Raw genomic sequence first — 18,832 nt, forward strand, 5'->3', positions numbered from 1 at the left:
GCCATGTCTCTAAGGAGCTCTGGTTCCTTTTATTGGAGAATGGTATTTAGAAGCCAAGATCTGGGCACTAGATCTCAAGGACACCCCCGTAAAGACAGGAATGGGCAGAAGTGGTGTTGGCTGAGAGCGTTCATTTGCATCTTGGGTTTGCATCCATTACAGTGTGGGACACATAATGAGTGAGCGGGATGACTCACTCCTGGTTCATGGCATAGCCAGCTTGGCCATCACAGCAGGGGCTGGGCAGAGGGATCTTAAAACCCAAATCACATGGTTCAGCCCATGGGAAGAAAGGTCATCTAGGATGGAAGTAGCTTGTTGCTACCGGGATGTCATTGCTTCTGGGCTTTCTCTGTAGACGGAACTAGAAAATGTATGTGTATTAATCCGAGCACACCCATCTTTTTAAAATTTTTCTGTATGTATCTATCTGTATGTACACTAAAAACCATGAGTTCATCCTGATTCTTTCAAGTCTGGCCTAACTCCACAAGGTTCATTCCAGCTTTCCCCCTTCTTTATTTGTCACTTCTTTCTTTAGCTCTCCTTATCTATGGTTTATTCACGTATCCGCCTAATCCTAGTGTACACATAAAGAACTTTCAGATTTTTTTCTTTTTTCTTTTTTTTGACATGGAGTCTCGCTCTGTCACCTAGGCTGGAGTGCAGTGGCACAATGTCAGCTCACTGCAACCTCTGCCTCCTGGGTACAAGCAATTCTTCTGTCTCAGCCACTCGAGTAGCTGGGACTACAGGCGCCCACCACCATGCCTGGCTAATTTTTGTATTTTTAACAGAGACAAGGTTTCGCCATTTTGGTCAGGCCGGTCTGGAACTCCTGACCTCAGATGATCCACCCGCCTTGGCATCCCAAAGTGCTGGGATTACAGGTGTGAGCCACCATGCCCAGTCCTGAACTTTTATAATTTTTAACTCACATTCATATGAGAAACATATTTAATAACTGGAAAACAGTATTTGTCTATAGTTTTTATTTTTGTTTTTGACCAGTATCCAGTCAAAGTACCATTTTACAAAGTTACTTAGGTTAGTTCTTTCATTGCCTATCCGCCTCAGTGTGGTTATGTCAGTAATTGATTATACAGTTAGGTTAATGTGTTACTGCTTATCCCCCATTTTCAGTCCCCTGCCCGCATATCCTGGTTGATTTCGATTATTTATTTAATTTTGGGTATGTAAAATATCGCCATGGTTCTAAACGTTAAAGCTATACACACAGATAATCCTCAGAGAAGTGCTGCTCCTCCCTCATCTCCAGTTTCATTCCTTGATCCTGTCCACCCTTTTCTCACCTCCACCTCCTAGAGTAACTAATCAATCTCCTTAGTTTCCGGTGTATCCTTCCTGTGTTGCGAAGAATTCTTTTCCGTAGGTCACCGTGGAGATTCTGCTTTATGAAGGCCTGAGGAAGGGAGTGGGGCAGAGAAGGGAGAGTCAAGTCTTGGAGGGTAGGAAGCAGGAGAGGGAGGAGTCATCCAGGACGGAAGCAGGCTGGGTCAGCCCAGGACTGCATGGGCCTAGAATATTCCAGAACACCAGGAAAGCAATATGGAGAGCCAGCCAGAACCTGGAGGCCCCCTCCATATGAGATGCAGGCCCTCTAACTCCTCCCTTCATCGCTGTTTAGAAACCCCCAAGAGGGTCTCCTCCCTGCCCCATCGTGGGCTGCCTGGGGAAGCTGGACCCGGGCGGACCCCACGCCTTCTCTGACCAGCGCTGCACCAAAGGGAAGATGAGCCCTCCGCATCATGATGTCCTATCAACATGGGAAGAAAAGGTGGAAGCAGGACTGGCTCTCTCTGTGCCCTCTGGGGTCCCACCAACCCACCCCAACTCCAGGCCTTTCTGCCCCATGCAGGGTCCCCAGCAAGCACTATGAGTCCTCTTCGCTGGCTCAGAAGAGGAACTTGGAGATGGGGGAAGGCCCCGTTGTTGGACGTTTCAACACCACCTCACCACTGGCAGGGGAATTGGTGGTGGGGGGGGGGGCATTCCCGGCAGCAGCTGGAATTTTACAATGGGAGCTCTTCTCAACAGGATAGGGAGGGGGCTTGGGAGAGCAATGCCAGGGAAGCCAGGCCCTGCTTGCCCAGCTTTTGAAAAAAGGCGTCATGCTGGGAGAGCGGGTGCCACTGCCTTCCCCTGTCACCTCTGCCCCAAAGCCGTGAGGTTCTGCTGACAAGTCATAAGAAACAGCTGATGACTGACTCAGACGGAAATGAGCGTTCAAAGGGCTGGGTGGTGAACCCGGTGTGCTGGGTTAACCCCCAGGGCAGCATGACTGAGGGTCCCCTGGCTGGGCTCCCTCTCCCCGTCTCTCAGGCTCCCAGGGGCTAGTGACTCGGGCAAGTCCTGCCTCTGAGAAGAACTTGGGGCAAGCTTGAGGAAGCCTTGGAATGCCAGGGAGGCTGGCACACCAGAATTCCACCAGTGCCTGAGGATATCCTGCCCTTCCGTGGAGAAGGCTTTGATGTGTCCCTTGAACAGGGTGGGGCAGGGAGGGGGCACACTGAAGCCAGGAGATGGGAAAGTCACAGGCAGCCCTAAGATGAGAAGGAGAAGCCATGGGCAGGCAGGCATTGGGCGGGGTGTGCTAGCAGCAGCCCCATGGCACTGTATTCTGCCCCCTTAAGGACAGGAGTGTGCAGAAGTGGTGTTGGCTGAGAACGTTCATTTGTATCCATTACAGTGTGGGACACGTAATGAGTGAGCAGGATGACTCACTCCTGCTTCGTGGCATAATCAGCTTGGCCATCGCCGCGGGGGCTGGGCAGGGGGTCTTAAAACCCGATCACATGGTTCAGCCCAAGCTCCAGGCTAGAGATGCCTGGGCCCTGTGAGCCACCACAGTCATCGCCGGTGCAGTCCGAGAGAGTATTGCGCGGTATCCCCTCTGGCACACACTCCTGGGAGCCTTGGCCCTTTCTCTGGAGGATGCAGGGCTGTGAGGGGCAGCTGGTGTAGATAGACGTGTGGGGCTCAGAATCTCCAGCAATTGAGAGTCTAGATCTTTTTTTTGGAGACAGAGTCTTGCTCTGTCATCCAGGCTGGTGCGATCTTGGCTCACTGCAACCTTCACCTCCCAGGTTCAAGCCATTCTCATGCCTCAGCCTCCTGATTAGCTATGATTACAGGTATGCACCATCACACCCAGCTAATTTTTTGTATTTTTAGTAGAGACAGGGTTTCCCCATGTTGGCCAGGCTGATCTCGAACTCCTGACCTCAGGTGAGATCCACCCACCTCAACCTCCCAAAGTACTGGGATTACAGACATGCCCAGCCTACCTCTTAAAGCAAAATCAAGTCTTCACTTGTTGAAGTAGAGACGTGAATTGGTTTTATTTTTCTTCCAGTAACTGCCTCTGACTGTGCTGAGGGGCAATGTATTCTAGTGGTTGAAACCCCAGACTCCCTGGGTTTATACCCTGGCTTTGCCATCTCCTAGCTGTGTGACTTTAGGCAAGCTGTTTAACCTCTCTGTGCCGCCAATTTCCCATCTTCAATCTGCCCCATCCAGCTTCCTGCAAAATTGGTCCAGCCTTCAGCCTCCTTCTGATAGGTTTCCCTCACCTTGCTGGCAGCCCTCTAGAAAAGTAACAACAAATGGCTCAAGTCCTGCTTTTGTTTCACCTCTCACTCCAATCTGGAGCTCAAGTCTTTGACTTGTCCAACAGTGGGTCTGCAAGATGCCCCCTCTGCCCTTTGTCTCAGCCCTGCCATGGCTCACAGGCAGCACAGGAGCAGCCAAGTGAGGAAAAAAGGGCAGCACCCTCACCTTTGGGCATCCCAGTCTGTGTCAGGACTTCTCTGAAAGCCTTCTGCCCTCGGCTTTGGGGAGAGAAGGAAGAACCTTCCAGAATGGTTGAAGACCATTTTTCTCTTCCCAATCTTATAATGACAGGGTTTGGCGGATCACTGTGCTGGTTCTGGACTGACACCTCCCAGCAAGCCCACTGGGGTGGTTGTGCCCACATCCTTGACAATACTCCATGGCTCTTAGAACTTTGGAATGCAGAGCATTTAGTACTTTTTGTCCCTAGAATTGGGTCTCAGCCACAATTTGAAAATAAAAAGTCCTTCCTGATCCCCTTGTCTGTTCATACCAGTGGCAACTCTCTCCCAGCTGCCTTGAACAAGCCCCTTATCCTCACTGGACCTCAGCCTCCCCTTCTGTAAAATGAGGTCTCTGAGCTCCCTCCAAGAACCTGCCCTGGGGGTAACCTGAGAGAAATCAGCCTGAGGACAAAGGGTTGTTGATGACATCTGGGCCAGCCGTTTATGCCCCAGGCTCATCCATGTGAAGGTGCCTGGTGTTCTACCTCCTCCAGCAGGTGCCATTAGCCCTGAGCTGGAACAGGACCCACCTCCAGAGAGTCTTGTGGTCGGGCTGCCATGGGAGGCAGAAAGATGAGCCTTCATCACAGGTGTCAGTCCCCACAGATGCTCATCCATGCCAGGTACCAGCACAATCCCAGGTCAGGGAGGGGTCTGCCCAGTCTGGCTCAGGGTCAGTGGACTCACTACCTGAGCTGCCTGTGGAGGTGTTAAACAGAAGCCCCAAAGGCAACTGTAAAAGTCACACGGAAGGGCCTCAGGATGCCTCTGGGCATCCACGTGCTGCTAATGGACACACCCAAGGTCTTGAGTCACCAGTGAAAGGTTTTCTATCTTTTTTTTTTTTTTCTTTTTGAGACAGAATCTCGCTCTGCCACCTGGACTGGGGTGCAGTGGTGTGATGTCGACTTACTGCAACCTCCGCCTCCCGGGTTCAAGCGATTCTCCTGCCTCAGCCTCCTGGGTGACTGGGATTACAGGTGCCCACCACCATGCCTGGCTAATTTTAAAAAATCTTTTTTAGTAGAGATGGGGTTTCAACGTGTTGGCCAGGCTGGTTTCGAAATCCTGACCTCAAGTGATCCGCCCACCTTGGCCTCCCAAAGTGCTGGGATTACAGGCATGAGCCACCGCACCCAGCCACCCGTGAAAGGTTTTCTGAACTCAGCTCTTCACCTCCACAGCCAGAAGGCATGGGACCTAATGGGTTAGTCTGTCTCCTCGGCCAGCCCAGCACCCTGGCCTATGCTCCTGGGTCCAGGTCCTCAAGCGAGCTAATTCCTGCACCCAGACCATGGCATGGGCTGGCTCCCCTTTCTCCAACACTCTTCCCCATCACTTGTCCTGGCTTCCTCATCCAGCTTAAATGTCCCTTCTTTAGAGAGGCCTGCCTGACCCCCCAACACCCTGTAGCGGGGTCCCCACTTGTCCCACTCCCAGCACTATCCTTTACAGTATGTTTCACTTTCTGGAATCACGTCTTTCTTTGTTCCATTGCTCAGTGTCTGTGTCTCCCACCAAGGAGCACAGCTGCTTGGTTCACTGCTGTCTCCCTAGTGCCTGGCACATGGCAGACAGTCAGTGAAACTGTGATGGAACCAAGATGCGTGTGCTGCTTCCTGTGTGCCCGCTGCTGCACCGTCCAGCTTTGGTATGCGTAGCCTACCACAGACACTGTGAAAGGATGCTGGAGAGCTCACAAAGGGCTTAGTTTTCACTCGGTCAGCGGTGCCTCCCAGGCTGCGGAGGCAGGAGGATTTGCCTGTGTGGGACCTCCGTAAGCTGAATACTCCAGCTGCACAGCTGAACCCAGGTTAGGATTTTATCCTTCTTTGTCTGTCATTTGCATGGCTCAGCTCTGAGCTCTGTGCTTCCTCTTCTGGCTTCCAGAGCTGAACTGCAGCTTTCTCAGCATCCCTCTACGGCCTGGCCTGACTGGCCAGTGAAGGGGTCTGCCCAGAAGGGGTGAGTGCAGTGACATGCCCTGGGGCCAGGGGCGATGATGGCAATGACTGTAGGAGGACAGCTGTCGCGTGTTGGAGGCTTACTCAGCGCATCTGCCACAGCATTTTATCTTCCCAAGAGCCCCATGAGGCTTTAGCACCACTGTCATCCCATTTTACAGATCAGTCAACGGAAGTTTGGAAAAGTTAAAGTATTTGCCCAAAGTCATGTAGTTAAGCAAATATCAGAGTCCCGGTTTGAGTGTAAGTCTGTTGGATGCCAGAGCCAAGCTTACTCACTGTGCCAAACCACCTTCCGTGGCTTCTCCAGAGACCTGGGAGCCCTCATACATAACTAAGAAGCTGGGCTGGCCTTGCTGGGGGCTCTCAGTTCCCCATACGGGGCTAAAACCCTCCTGAAATTCCCACTTCAGTGACTTTCCAGCTCAGCTAACCACCCCTTGGATTCTCCTCAGTAGGATGAGGAAGGAGGGCAAGGTAGGTCTTTGAATGACAGGTAACATTGCCAAGCCCCAGGGGAAGGAAAGAAAAATGGCAAAAGTGGAGGTTAGGGCAGAAAGGAAACGGGTGCCTGTGACCTGGGCACCCAATCAGAGGGAGCTCCCTCCAAGCATATTTAGGGAGTTCCTGTGGCCTTCTCATCAGGAACATGCTCCCTGCCCCATCCCTGGAGGTTTGGAAAACACAGCCCTGGAAATTCAGAAAAAGTCCTCCAAGTGATTCTGATTTTCCCCTCAGGGTCTTCCTGCCCAGCCCATTGGGGTCTGACCACTCCCTGGGTACTTGGCGATGCTCCCTACTGCCCAGTGTGGAAGGCAGATCCCTTTCCATTTCTCTGCTTCCATCCCTGACCCTTTACTTCCCACACCTCTGTCCTGTCCTGCTGCAGGGGTGCTCTGTCCTGTAACTCAGATGTGAGCCTCCAGACGCCGTTCCTACCCTGGAGGCAGCTGTAAGGCCCCTGGTGCTGTTTCCACAGCACCTGAGCTATAGCTGGGCTGGGCTGATCGCGCTGCACTGTGAGTGCCCATTGTCTTTACTGGACCAGGTGCTTTCTGGGCAGGGAGCTCGATAAGCTGACTGGTGTATGTCCCCCATGCAGGCAATGACCCAGGATGCAGCCAGGGGCCACGACATGCACGGAGGACCGCATCCAGCATGCTCTGGAGCGCTGCCTGCACGGACTCAGCCTCGGCCGCCGCTCCACCTCCTGGTCAGGTAGGTTCGAGGGAGCCGGAGAGGCGTTTGAGGCCTCAAGGACGCCTCAGGGACCACGGTGGGCTCTGGACCAGGCATGGAAGCTGGTAGATTCTAGGTCAAACCCTGTCTGTGTGACTTGGGCAAGCCCCAGGCTTCACCTGGGCAGGTGCCCGGCACAACACTTGATGTCGTCAAACCTCAGTATCCGGCACTTTCTCCCTTCTCCCATGGCATCTTCCTCATCCTGCTCAGGGCTGCCTTTTGCTTCTGGAAGAATCCATTGAATCTGCTTAGAAAACCACAACTGCTGATTCTGAAAAAGCAGCTGGGAATCCACGGGCAGCTCGCCCCAGAATTCTCCCGTTTGTTTGTTTCTGGTTCTCTCATAGCCCTATTTTTCTCTTCCCTGTAGAATAAGGGAACACAGCAGAGCTACGGAGAGCGGGAGGGCTCTGTTTCCCATCTCCCAGGACTGAGAAATAGGATGTCTGCAGTCCCGGGCAGTTGTGTCTCTGAAGGCTGGCGCCTGGCTGTAAATAATTCCTTATGCTTGTAGAGCTTTTTCATGCCCCGTATCTCACTGGCCTCCCGAATTTCTCCGTGAGTAGCCACCCAGTGCTCCTTGAACATACCTGGTCCCTCCCTACCCCAGCACCTTTGCACTTGCTGCCTGGAATTCTTCCCTGGGAACTGCACATAGCTGGCTCCTTCTCATCCAGGTCTCAGCTCAAATGTCGCTTCCTCTGAGAGGCTGTCCTTGGCCTTTGGAATGAGAGAGACCTGGATTAAAGCTATCTCCCATTGGCTTTACAATCCTACACAAGCCACTCACCCTCCCAGGACCCTGGCCCTACTTGCCTTGTCTGCAAAATGGGAATAATAACAATGGAACCACTTTCCTGAAGGGACAGTGGGAGCCTCAATGAAGATAATGTATTCAGAGGCCTAGCACTGTATTGGCACATAGTAGGTGGTCAATAAATGGTAGTTTTCTTTCTTGCCTCCTACCCAGGTTTTGATGGAGGCTAAGCTCATAGGGCTGGGGAGAGGGATATCGTTAAGCAAAAGAATATAAAAATATCTGATCTTTGCAAATTTTCTGACAACCTGTGACCACGTGGACACATTGTTAGAAGCCTCCAGAACTTTGGAGGGAGCCTGTACACGTGAGAGGTCCTGGAGCTTGAGCTCCACGAAGTTCAAGTTTAATCCATTTCCACTCCTGGGGCTCTTACTCCCCACTCCTCACACACATACACACAGCCCCTCCCTGCTCCTCCGCCCCGGGCTGTCCCTTTAATTTTTAGGGGTTTACCCTTGCTGACTGCAGGGAAACAGAGATTGACAAAATAAGAAAGTCTGGGGAAGTTACAAAGTGACACAGTGCTCATGGCAGCTTTTAAAATAGAACTCATTTAGCTTCCCCTTCCTGGGCTCCATTGCTGCTCCTGGGAAGCTCCACGGCTGCTGTAGACTCAGTCTTGTGCCTTGGGACGGAACTCACCATGGCTCTTCTCTGTATTCTTCCAGCACTTTCTGCCTCTGTTCTAACCTCCCTGCAACTCATAGGTACCAGAACCCACTGTAGGAAACCAGGGCAGAGGAGGTTGTGGAAGAACTGGTGCTCCCACAGGGAGCAGAGTCGTGGTGAGCTCATTGTCCTCTAACGCGGATCCCAGACCACATCTCCAATCCCTGTGTCTCTTGCATATGCAGGAACAGGGAACTTGTCATTATGTCTTGATGGGGCATGGTAGGGTTGAGTGTTGATCCAGCCTCTTCTCCTAGATTCACTTACTTTAGAAAGGAGTGTTCCAGGCCCCGTGCAGTGGCTCACGCCTGTAATCCCTGCACTTTGGGAGGCCAAGGCGGGTGGATCACGAGGTCAGGAGATCGAGATCATCTTGGCCAACATGTTGAAACCCCGTCTCTACTAAAATACAAAAATTAGCCAGGCATGGTTGTGCGTGCCTGTAATCCTAGCTACTTGGGAGGCTGAGGCAGGGGAATCGCTTGAACCCGGGAGGTGGAGGTTGCAGTGAACTGAGATTGCGCCACTGCACTCCAGCCTGGGCGATAGAGCAAGACTCTGTCTCCAAAAAAAAAAAAAAAAAAAAAAAAAAGAAAGGAGTGTTCCAGTGCAATAGTGCAATACTGCAGAAGAATGTTCCAGCATAAATGCCCCTTCTCTACAACCCCTACCTGAGTGTGGCCGGAAGACACCAGAACTGACTCCCTTGCCTCTCTCTCCTTTTCAAGCTGGGCTGTGTCTGAACTGCTGGAGCCTGCAGGAGCTGGTCAGCAGAGACCCGGGTCACTTCCTTATCCTCCTTGAGCAGATCCTGCAGAAGACCCGAGAGGTGAGGGCGAGTCAGGAACTGAAGGGCAGAGCTGGGGCCTCGTAGAGTGGAGAAATGGGTCCCAGAGAACATCATTCCTGGGTGCCTGGACCTCCAGAGGGGCTTGGCAAAGGCCCTGGGAACCTGTGCATTTTGTGTTTCGGTAGTGCTTGCATATGAGGGGTTTCTAGGAAGGGGTGCATTCCGTAAGAACACATAATACACGAGCTAGGGTCCTGAGTTCAGCTACAGACATGGCTGGTAAGGCCAGGTATTGACTAGGGAGGGAGAAGACACTTTACCCAATTCCTTTCCTCCAAAAGATCCATAAAAACAAAGACACAAAAGAGAAAACTGATCGGAAAGGTAAACTGAGGCCTCCTCTCATTGTTCAATCAATGACTTTCATGACAAAGAAGAGGAATGTGTTTAGTGCTGAGCTGGGCTTGGGTTCCAGAATAGCTGTGAATCCCAGAAGAGGATTTGTATAAAGAATTCTCTTTTATAAAGAAGTATCTTTTATGGGGGGAGTGTGTGTGTGTGTGTGTGTGTGTGTGTGTGTGTGTGTGTTTTAATTATTTTAAATACGTGTGATTTGGAAAACATGTCACTTTCACTCTCAGTTACCTATCCCTGTAAGAAGATGCCCAAGGTTACACAGTTCTGACCCCACTATTTACCTGGTACTTTTTAACCCTCATCATAAGCCAACCAGCTCAGAAGAGCTGAACCACCTCTGGAGTGCATAACATATAAACCCAAATGGAAAGTCTAGACCACCATGTAGCAATACAGGAGGGTTTCATAGAAAGGTCTGATCTGCAAGGCTTGGTAGACACATTGTGTATTAAGGGTAAAGAGAAGGAGAATTCTCAATTTGAGCCTACTGAGCTCATCTAGCACAGAAGACATGATGGGGCTTTCTCTGTATCTCCAACCCCCACGAGTTCCAAAATGGACCGAGAAACCTTTTGACCAATGAATTCTAAATTGTGTGGTGTGCACACGTGTGCATGTGGTGTGGTAGGTGTGGTAGGTGCATCACAGAGGCAGTTCACAAAGGGATAAATAGAAGTTGTAAACTAATATGAAAAAGCGATAATAAAATGAATGCAAATGAAAACCATAATGAGACAAACTTTGCCTAACAAATTAGCTAAAAAACAAAAGGTAAGGCTAGGTACAGTGGCTTGTGCCTGTAATCCAAGCACTTTGAGAGACTCAGGTGGGAGAAATGCTTGAGCCCAGGAGTTCAAGACCAGCCTGGGCAACATAGCAAGACCTCGTCTCTACAAAAAATACAAAAAGTAGCCGGTTGTGGTGGTGTGCACCTGTAATCTCAGCTACTTGGGAGGCTGAGGCAGGATTGCTTGAGACCAGGAGGTCAAGGCTGCATTGAGCCAAGATCATGCCACTGCACTCCAACCTGTGCAATACCCTATTTTTCTCTCTCTCTTTGTTAAAAAAAGATAAAAACCAATGCAGGAAGAGCATGGTGAAACTGGTACTTATATATATAGATAGATAGCATAAATGGCAAAATCCTTTTTGGAAAGCAATATGACAATATGTCTCAAAGGTCATAAAAGTCTGTAAACATGTTGACAATCTTTGTTGACTACACTTCTTGAACTCTTTTCTAGATAAATAATCAAAATTGTAGAAAAAGGAATGTGCTGCATAATAGTGTTCATTGCAAAATACGTAAAATATCAAGAAAATAATCTTGAATGTCCACAATGAAACTAATAAGATGCTGGGCACGGTGGCTCACGTCTGTAATCCCAGTACATTGGGAAGCCAAGGCAGGTGGATCATGAGGTCCAGAGATCGAGACCATCCTGGCCAACATGGCATGAGCCACTGCGCCCAGCCTAAATATTTCCATTTCAGAAAATGAAGTTTCAAAGAAAATAAGAAAGTATATATGAATATTTACATGATCCTTGCATGCAAAAGCGAAAATCCATGAAGGAAAAATCAACACCTGTAATTTCTGTACATGAAAAATATTTATAAAATTAAAAGGCAAACAACCAACTGCAAAAAAAATATTTATAACACAAATAACAGGTAAATGTATAACCAGAAGAGAGAAAAGGTGGTCTTAGAGACTATATAGTAAAACAGAAATTTACTTATAATACTATATGTAAAATACATTAGGAGTAAAAATATACACACAGCTTATAGCTTTGCAGACACAGGAACAGAAAACCAAATACCATATATTCTCACTCATAAGTGGGATTTGGACAATGAGAACACATGGACACAGGGAGGGGAACATCACACACTGGGGCCTGTCAGAGGTTGGGGGACAAGGGGAGGGAGAGCGTTAGGACAAATACCTAATGCATGCAGGGCTTAAAACCTAGATGACAGGTTGTTGGGTGCAGCCAACCACCATGGCACATGTATACCTATGTAACAAACCTGCACGCTCTGCACATGTATCCCAGAACTTAAAATAAAATTTAAAAGAAAAGAAAATACATAGGGCAAAAATGGTGTCAGGAGAGGGACATTCAAACAGCTGTGGTTGGGTTTGGGAGGGGAAATTGTGAGTGTTTTCATTTACATCTATTTTCCAAATATTTGTCATGTGATTACACTACTTTTCACTTAAAAAAAAAAAAAAAAAGCAAGGCTAGAATGAGGAAGAACCACTGTCTTCTGCTTCAGGGAGCCCTGGACCCCGTGAATGAGTCTCATTCCCTTTCTCGTCCTCTCCACAGGTCCAGGAGAAGGGCATCTACGACCTGCTCACACCCCTGGCCCTGCTCTTCTATTCCACTGTTCTTTGTGTAAGTCCAGGTGGGCCAGGATGCGGGAGGTAAGGGAGGAGGGGCAGGAGTGACCTCTATCTGGGGCAGAGCCCTCACACCTCTGGAGATAAGCAGACAGAGAAACTGTCAAGCAGCGCCATGTGAAATGGGTTTCAACCTTTAGATGGCTTCAGAGCAGCCACCATGAGAGGCTTCCAGAGACTCCATGTGGCTGCCATAGTGCCTGGCATCTCTGGGCTCCCATGGAGGAACTGCTGCCACTGTCTGTTCACAAGCCACAAGAGATATTCTACGTCCACCTCATTCTTCACCCCAGTGGTCGGTCACCCAATGTAATCACCCGCTGTATTCACCAGACAGGGGGCACCAAATGTATACACTGACTGAATCCATCCTCAAAAAATAAACATTTACCTGCAGTGAGGCTATTTAAGTAAAGATGGTTTAAGCATTGAAGACCGCTATCCATAACATAACATTGAAGACCATTGAATCTACCCTCAAAAAATAAACATTTACCTGTAATGAGACTATTTAAATAAAGGTGGTTTAGGCATTGAAGACCGTTATCCATAACATGACACTGAAGACCATTAAATCCACCCTCAAAAAATAAACATTTACCTGTAATGAGACTATTTAAATAAAGGTGGTTTAGGCATTAAAGACCTCGATATTGTAATGAGACCAGGTGTTAGGAAAATAAACACAACCACAATCGAAATAATAAGATATTTTTAAAATTTATAAAATATATGTAAATAAAAAATAATATATAAATGTTTTACGTATGAATATATGAATATATGAATATTGAAGACCGTTATCCATAACATAACATTGAAGACCATTGAATCCACCCTCAAAAAATAAACATTTAACTGTAATGAGGCTATTTAAGTAAAGGTGGTTTAAGTAAAGGTGGTTTAGGCACTGAAGACCATTATCCATAACAATTGTCAGCAATGGCATCATTTACCAGTAAGGGGACAGCCTTTCAGAGAGGCTCACTCAAGCATTGGGTAAAGCAAGTCCCTTCCAGTAGAGACACCCCAGGTGCCATCTTGCCCATCTGAAACTCACTCCCTGTGGGTAACTTCCAGTTCCACCTGACCTTGTCCTGGGACACACCGCTGCCAGGAAATGTGTGTCTTTTGTGGAATATTCCAGAAAGGGAGCAGAGGCTGTTTGGGACTATCCGAGCCTTTTCTCACCTAGATCTCTTTGCTTGTTGCCTGCCTCCATCCTAGACACCACACTTCCCACCAGACTCGGATCTCCTTCTGAAGGCAGCCAGCACCTACCACCGGTTCCTGACCTGGCCTGTTCCTTACTGCAGCATCTGCCAGGAGCTGCTCACCTTCATCGATGCTGAACTCAAGGCCCCAGGTAAGCATTGAGGCAGCTGGCACGGGGGGCAGGGTTCACAAGGTCAGAATGCTTCCAACTCCTCTGAAACTGTTCTTTGTGACCCTCCTTACCTTGCATCCTTTGGTTCATCTCTGCCCATGCCTTGGTTCACAACCATGGAGTCTCCTCTTCACAGCACCATCAAGCATCTGATGGTTGAATCCACACAAGATGAAAGTAAACAAGGAGGTAACTCGAGGAGGGATTCTTAGGGGAAGCAGGAGCAAGCACTCAGGGCAAGGAGACCCCACCCCTTGGCCTGTGCCTCTGATCTGGTTAGTCAAGGGGTCTCCAAGGCTGCCTAGGTCAGACAGAGAAGCCCCCAGGATGCTGACAAGAGGCCTTTGCATGTTGTCTGTGCCTCAGGAACAAGTAGTTAATTCTGTGTGTGGGTTGATGCAGTTTGGGTCGGGGAAGGTGGCTGGTGCTAGGAATGATGGCCACTGTGACAAGTGTGGACAAGACCCGGGACTCAGTTTTCATGTGTGGGGTCTGAAAAGTAGGAGTTCAGAAATTGCAGGTGCTGTCATAAACATGAAAATCAGGTCTCAGGAAGCTATGATAGGGCAGGAGAAAAGATTATCAAGTGTGATTTACTGAGAAGTGGCTCAGCGAATCAGTACTCAAAGGAATAAATTCACAAAAGCACCTCAATAGATGCCTCTAAAATATTTCATAAAATTCATCACCATTCCTGATACTCAAAACCCCTCAATATATGGAAACGATTGCTCTAGAAGTGCTTTTACTATGGCAACAGCCGGAGGTAAAACACTAGAGGCATCTTCTTTAGAGCCAATAATCTTCCTCTTTTGGCTTATCGGTATTTTGCCTATGCAAAAAGACAAAAATAAAGAATGCTTTCTCTTCTGAAGAAGAGAAATTGTAATTAGTTGGAGCTCAAACAATTGGTTTTCTGTCAAGACTGAGAGAATCCCCTGAACGAAGAACTGTCAGAACTAGAAAACAGGTAGCTAAGAGCTTTTTTATAAACCAGCATTAACCAGGAAGAAAACATAATTTAAAAAAATTTACAATAGCAGTTAAAAATAAAAAATAAAATTTTAATAACCTATATAGAGGGAGCAAACTTTGCTAAAGAATGAATAATTGAAGAATCATATTGCTGAGTTGAATCGATATTGTAACGAGACCAGGTGTTAGGAAAATAAACACAACCACAATTGAAATAACAAGATATTTTTAAAATTTATAAAATATATATAAATAAAAAACATAATACATAAATATTTTACATATAAATAAATTTATATATAAATAAAATAAAGAAACTAAAATCTATTTGAAAGATTTATTTATGCACTTAGTATATATTCATTCACGTATTTTTAAAGGAGAGTAAGAAGGAAATATTTCCATTTTTTGAAGGTATTATAGGGCTATAGTTATTGAAATAGTACACTATGGGTATAAGAATAGGTAGATAATGGAAGAAAATGTAATATCTAGAAACAGATTAAATATACAAAATTATATGATAAAGTGGCATCCTCAAATTACTGATGAAAAAATCAGTCATTTCATAAATGATATCAGGATAATTGGTAGACCATAAAAAAAATTGAGTGAGAAAACTTTCTAAAAAGGCCGGGCGCGGTGGCTCACACCTGTCATCCCAGCACTTTGGGAGGCCGAGGCGGGCAGATCACCTGAGGTCAGGAGTTCGAGACCAGCCTGGCCAACATGGTGAAACCCCATCTCTACTAAAAATAGAAAATTAGCTGGGCTTGGTGGCATGAGCCTGTAATCCCAGCTACTCAGGAGGCTGAGGCAGGAGAATTACTTGAACCCGGGAGGCAGAGGTTCAAGTGCCTCTAAGATTGTGCCGTTGCACTCCAGCCTGGGCAACAAGAGCAAAACTCTGTCTCAAAAAAACAAACAAACAAAAAATTCTATCTAAAAAATAAAATTAAGAAGTTCTAACTCAAACACAGAAATAACTTTTAGATACATTAGCGGTTTAGGTGTAGAAGACAAGACCACAAAAACTACAGAAGAAAAATAGGTTGTATGAGCCTGGAGTGGAGAAGAGCTGTCAAACATATTCCCCAGGGCAAAAATTATAAAAGAAAAGACTAACAGATATGAAAGCATAAAATTTAAAGCTTTTCATATGGCAAGCCCACTTTGAGTGAAAGGTAAATGACAAACTGAGAAAAATATTTGTGATAAAAATTAATATATCAGGCTGGGCGCTGTGGCTCAGACCTGTAATCCCAGCCCTTTGGCAGGCCGAGGTGGGCGGATCATGAGGTCCGGAGATCAAGACCATCCTGGCCAACATGGTAAAACCCCGTCTCTACTGAAAATACAAAAATTAGCTGGGCATGGTGGTGCACACCTGTATTCCCAGCTACTCGGGAGGCTGAGGCAGAGAATCGCTTGAATCCGGGAGGCAGAGGTTGCAGTGAGCTGAGATTGTGCCACTGCACTCCAGCCAGGTGACACAGCGAGACTCTGTCTAAAAAAAAAAAATTAATATATCAAATCCATGAAGAGTTTTTTTCTGAGTCCATTAAAAATAGGCAAGCACACTTATGGAAATATGAATAAATATGATTGAACGACATCAAAAAAGAACCCCCCAAAATATTCACCCTCACTACTCATACAGAAAATGCAAAAGTAAAGAGCAAAACTCTTTTTCCACCCTATCAAATTGGCAAAAATAAAAAAGACAGAGCAAAAATGCCAGCGCTGGTGAGGAATGGGGGGCTGTGTTTGCTAAGGTGTCAGAAAAAATATCCTTTCACCCAGCAATTCTATTCCTGAATTTTATCCTGATGAATCCCTATGGATGTACAAAGATTCAGCTACAATGCATTCTTGCTAATAATCAACCAATGCTAAAAAACCTAAATACTGAACATGGTTGAGTACACTGTGACAAAGTCATTTGGTGAAATGTAATTCAATTATTAAAAACAATATTGTAGAAATAGTTACTGAGCTCAAAAGATGTTGAGTAACCAGTTGAGCGAAAAAGCAGTGCCCCCAATACTAAGTATGTTATAATCTCATTTTTATTTTCTCTCTAATGGATACATGCACCAGACCAGGTTTAGTACTGGCAGTGTTTAATTCTCACCTTACACATTAAACACACACAGAATGGAAGTACCAAATCTTATTCCCCAACAACTCAGGGACCCTAGAAAGCTCAATACTGGCTTGTATATTTCTTTGGAAGGGTTCGTAACTTTCCTAACCTAACCAGTTACCTGATCTGTCTGCGCCCTACGCAGTCAGCTGACCTGTTTGTGCCTCGTCCAATCAGCTGATCTGCATGTCCCCAGTCAGTCAGCCGTCTGCTGTTGTCTGTCATTACAAAGAGCAGAGCAGGTACAGCTAGGAATGGCCAACCCCCAAGTCTACCTACAACCAGGTTCTCACCTTGTGGTAGAGACTTGGGTGGAGATTTAGGACGTCAGGAAGACCCTTAGGAGACGCTGGACTCTGAAAGGTAAGAGCTGGGTCTGCCAAGCCAGCATCCCAAGGAAAGGAACAAACCAGTTAAAGGAACAAACACTAAAGGAACAAGCCGGTTTAAGGTCACACTCCTTCATTCCCTCCCTCACTCCCTCCCACTGTCCCCCAAAACAAACAGACTTGAATGTCTTCTGAGCTTCTTTTCTTCCTTTCTACAATGCTCCGAGAAAGAATTTAAAATGCAAATGTCTTGGCAGGGCCTTGGGTTTCTACCCAAGACTGAAATGATTCTTTTTTATTTTGAAAAGGATAAGGGAGTTGTGGGGTTGGGGGAGGGATTACCTGTGGGGAGACCACTTCCCAATTTCAAGTAGAACCAGCTGTCCCTCCTCACCTCAATGCACGCTATGCCTTGAGATATTTTTGCAGGCGGCTGGGTAGAAACTCTGTTCTGGGCAGACAGAAAGCAGATGTGCCATGGAGGGGCTGGCGGTGGTGAGGCCCAGTTCCTGGAATGATAAAATGTAAAGCCTGCAGCACAAGGACCAGGCAGGGCAGCAACTGGAGCCGGAAGTAGAATGAGGGTCCTTTGGCCTCAGAGCAGGGGGAATCCTTGGAACCATCACTCACTGCTGACGGCATATCCTTCCCGGGACCATGTGAAGCCTCAGATATCCTGGTGACCAATGAGAAGTCAGATACCCCAAGAGGGCAGCTCAAGCCAAGTACCCATGGTAGGAACCTCTCCTCTTCCAGGGAAAGCAGAACCAAAATAGGAAACCATCTATTCTCCCTCATTTCTGGGAATCATTTTCAAACAGTTCCAAAACCTCACACATATATAAATATATAGTGAGCCTGTGCCCACTCATTAATGAGGACAGCAGCACGATGATACAGCTGGGTTATAGGAGCATCCAAGAAACTGAGATGAGCTCCTCATGGAAGCTAGGTAAGATTCAAAGTTAGATACCAAATAGTTAATATCACAGAGGGGAATAAAACCATAACCTTCGAGCTTATCTTTTCTACTGAACAGAAATCTCTTGCTACTTATCTCACATCCACCAGTTAACCTTCAATTTTAAAGAAGCTAAGCCCTAATCCATAACAAATAGTTAAACAAAATTACCTTCTACATGACCCTTAAATGAGCTTTTTGAAAAATGCTTTTGTATGGTCTTTTTTTTTGAGACGGAATCTCGCTCTGTCACCCAGGCTGGAGTGCAGTGGCGTGACCTCGGCTCACTGCAGCCTCAGCCTCCTGGGTTCAAGAGATTCTTCTGCCTCAGCCTCCCGAGTAACTGGGACTACAGGCATGCGCCACCATGCCCGGCTTATTTTTGTATTTTTTGTAGAGACGGGGTTTCACCATATTGGCCGGGCTGGTCTCGAACTCCTAACCTCATGAGCCGCCCACCTTGGCCTCCCAAAGTGCTGGGATTACAGGCGTGAGCCACTGCGCCCGGGCTTTCCTATGATTTTTAACAGGCCTGCGGTCATCTTTGTACCCAATTCCTGAGTCCCTCCCACCCCCAGTTAAGTGGAAAGAGGGCTAGGATGGAGGCCAGGGAACTTGAACGCTTGAAGGAGAGGCTGAATAACTTAGTGGCTTCTGGTCCTTGGGGCCAGATCATTGTACTTGCAAATCCTGGGTCCGCTACTCACTAACTGTGGGCCTTCAGCAAGACATTTAGTTTGTGAGCTTCAGTTTCCTCATCTGTAAAATGGGTGTATAGCAATGCCTCCCTGTCAATACAGTTCGGGAGGATTAATGTTGGCCTCATTGATTTCACAGTGCTGGGGGCAGTAAGGGTTGCAGT

General features: G+C 47.3%; 1 protein-coding gene and 1 long non-coding RNA gene across 5 annotated transcripts in view; one reads left to right on the forward strand and one right to left on the reverse strand.

The window, feature by feature from the left end:
- Positions 1-1,015: 1,015 nt before the first annotated feature.
- LOC115894744 lies at positions 1,016-17,567 on the reverse strand. 2 transcript variants are annotated; one of them, XR_004054892.1, is made up of 4 exons: positions 17,404-17,567; positions 16,974-17,056; positions 13,631-13,708; positions 1,016-1,423 (listed from the first exon to the last, which is right to left on the reverse strand). It is a non-coding gene; the product is annotated as an uncharacterized LOC115894744 (long non-coding RNA). The 2 variants fall into 2 exon arrangements; XR_004054891.1 differs by lacking the exon at positions 1,016-1,423 and having other exon boundaries at positions 13,533-13,708.
- PIK3R5 (phosphoinositide-3-kinase regulatory subunit 5) overlaps positions 6,924-18,832 on the forward strand; it is a 31,299-nt gene continuing 19,390 nt past the window's right edge. For all 3 annotated transcript variants that reach the window (XM_010358252.2, XM_030922656.1, XM_030922657.1), the window contains exons 1-4: positions 6,924-7,039; positions 9,281-9,381; positions 12,099-12,167; positions 13,400-13,538. In XM_010358252.2, the coding sequence (XP_010356554.1) occupies positions 6,937-7,039; positions 9,281-9,381; positions 12,099-12,167; positions 13,400-13,538 (412 nt within the window). In that variant the 5' untranslated portion in view covers positions 6,924-6,936. The remainder of the gene's footprint in view (positions 7,040-9,280; positions 9,382-12,098; positions 12,168-13,399; positions 13,539-18,832) is intronic.

Source organism: Rhinopithecus roxellana, chromosome 19, assembly GCF_007565055.1.
Source record: "Rhinopithecus roxellana isolate Shanxi Qingling chromosome 19, ASM756505v1, whole genome shotgun sequence".
Classification (NCBI taxonomy): Eukaryota; Metazoa; Chordata; class Mammalia; order Primates; family Cercopithecidae; genus Rhinopithecus; species Rhinopithecus roxellana.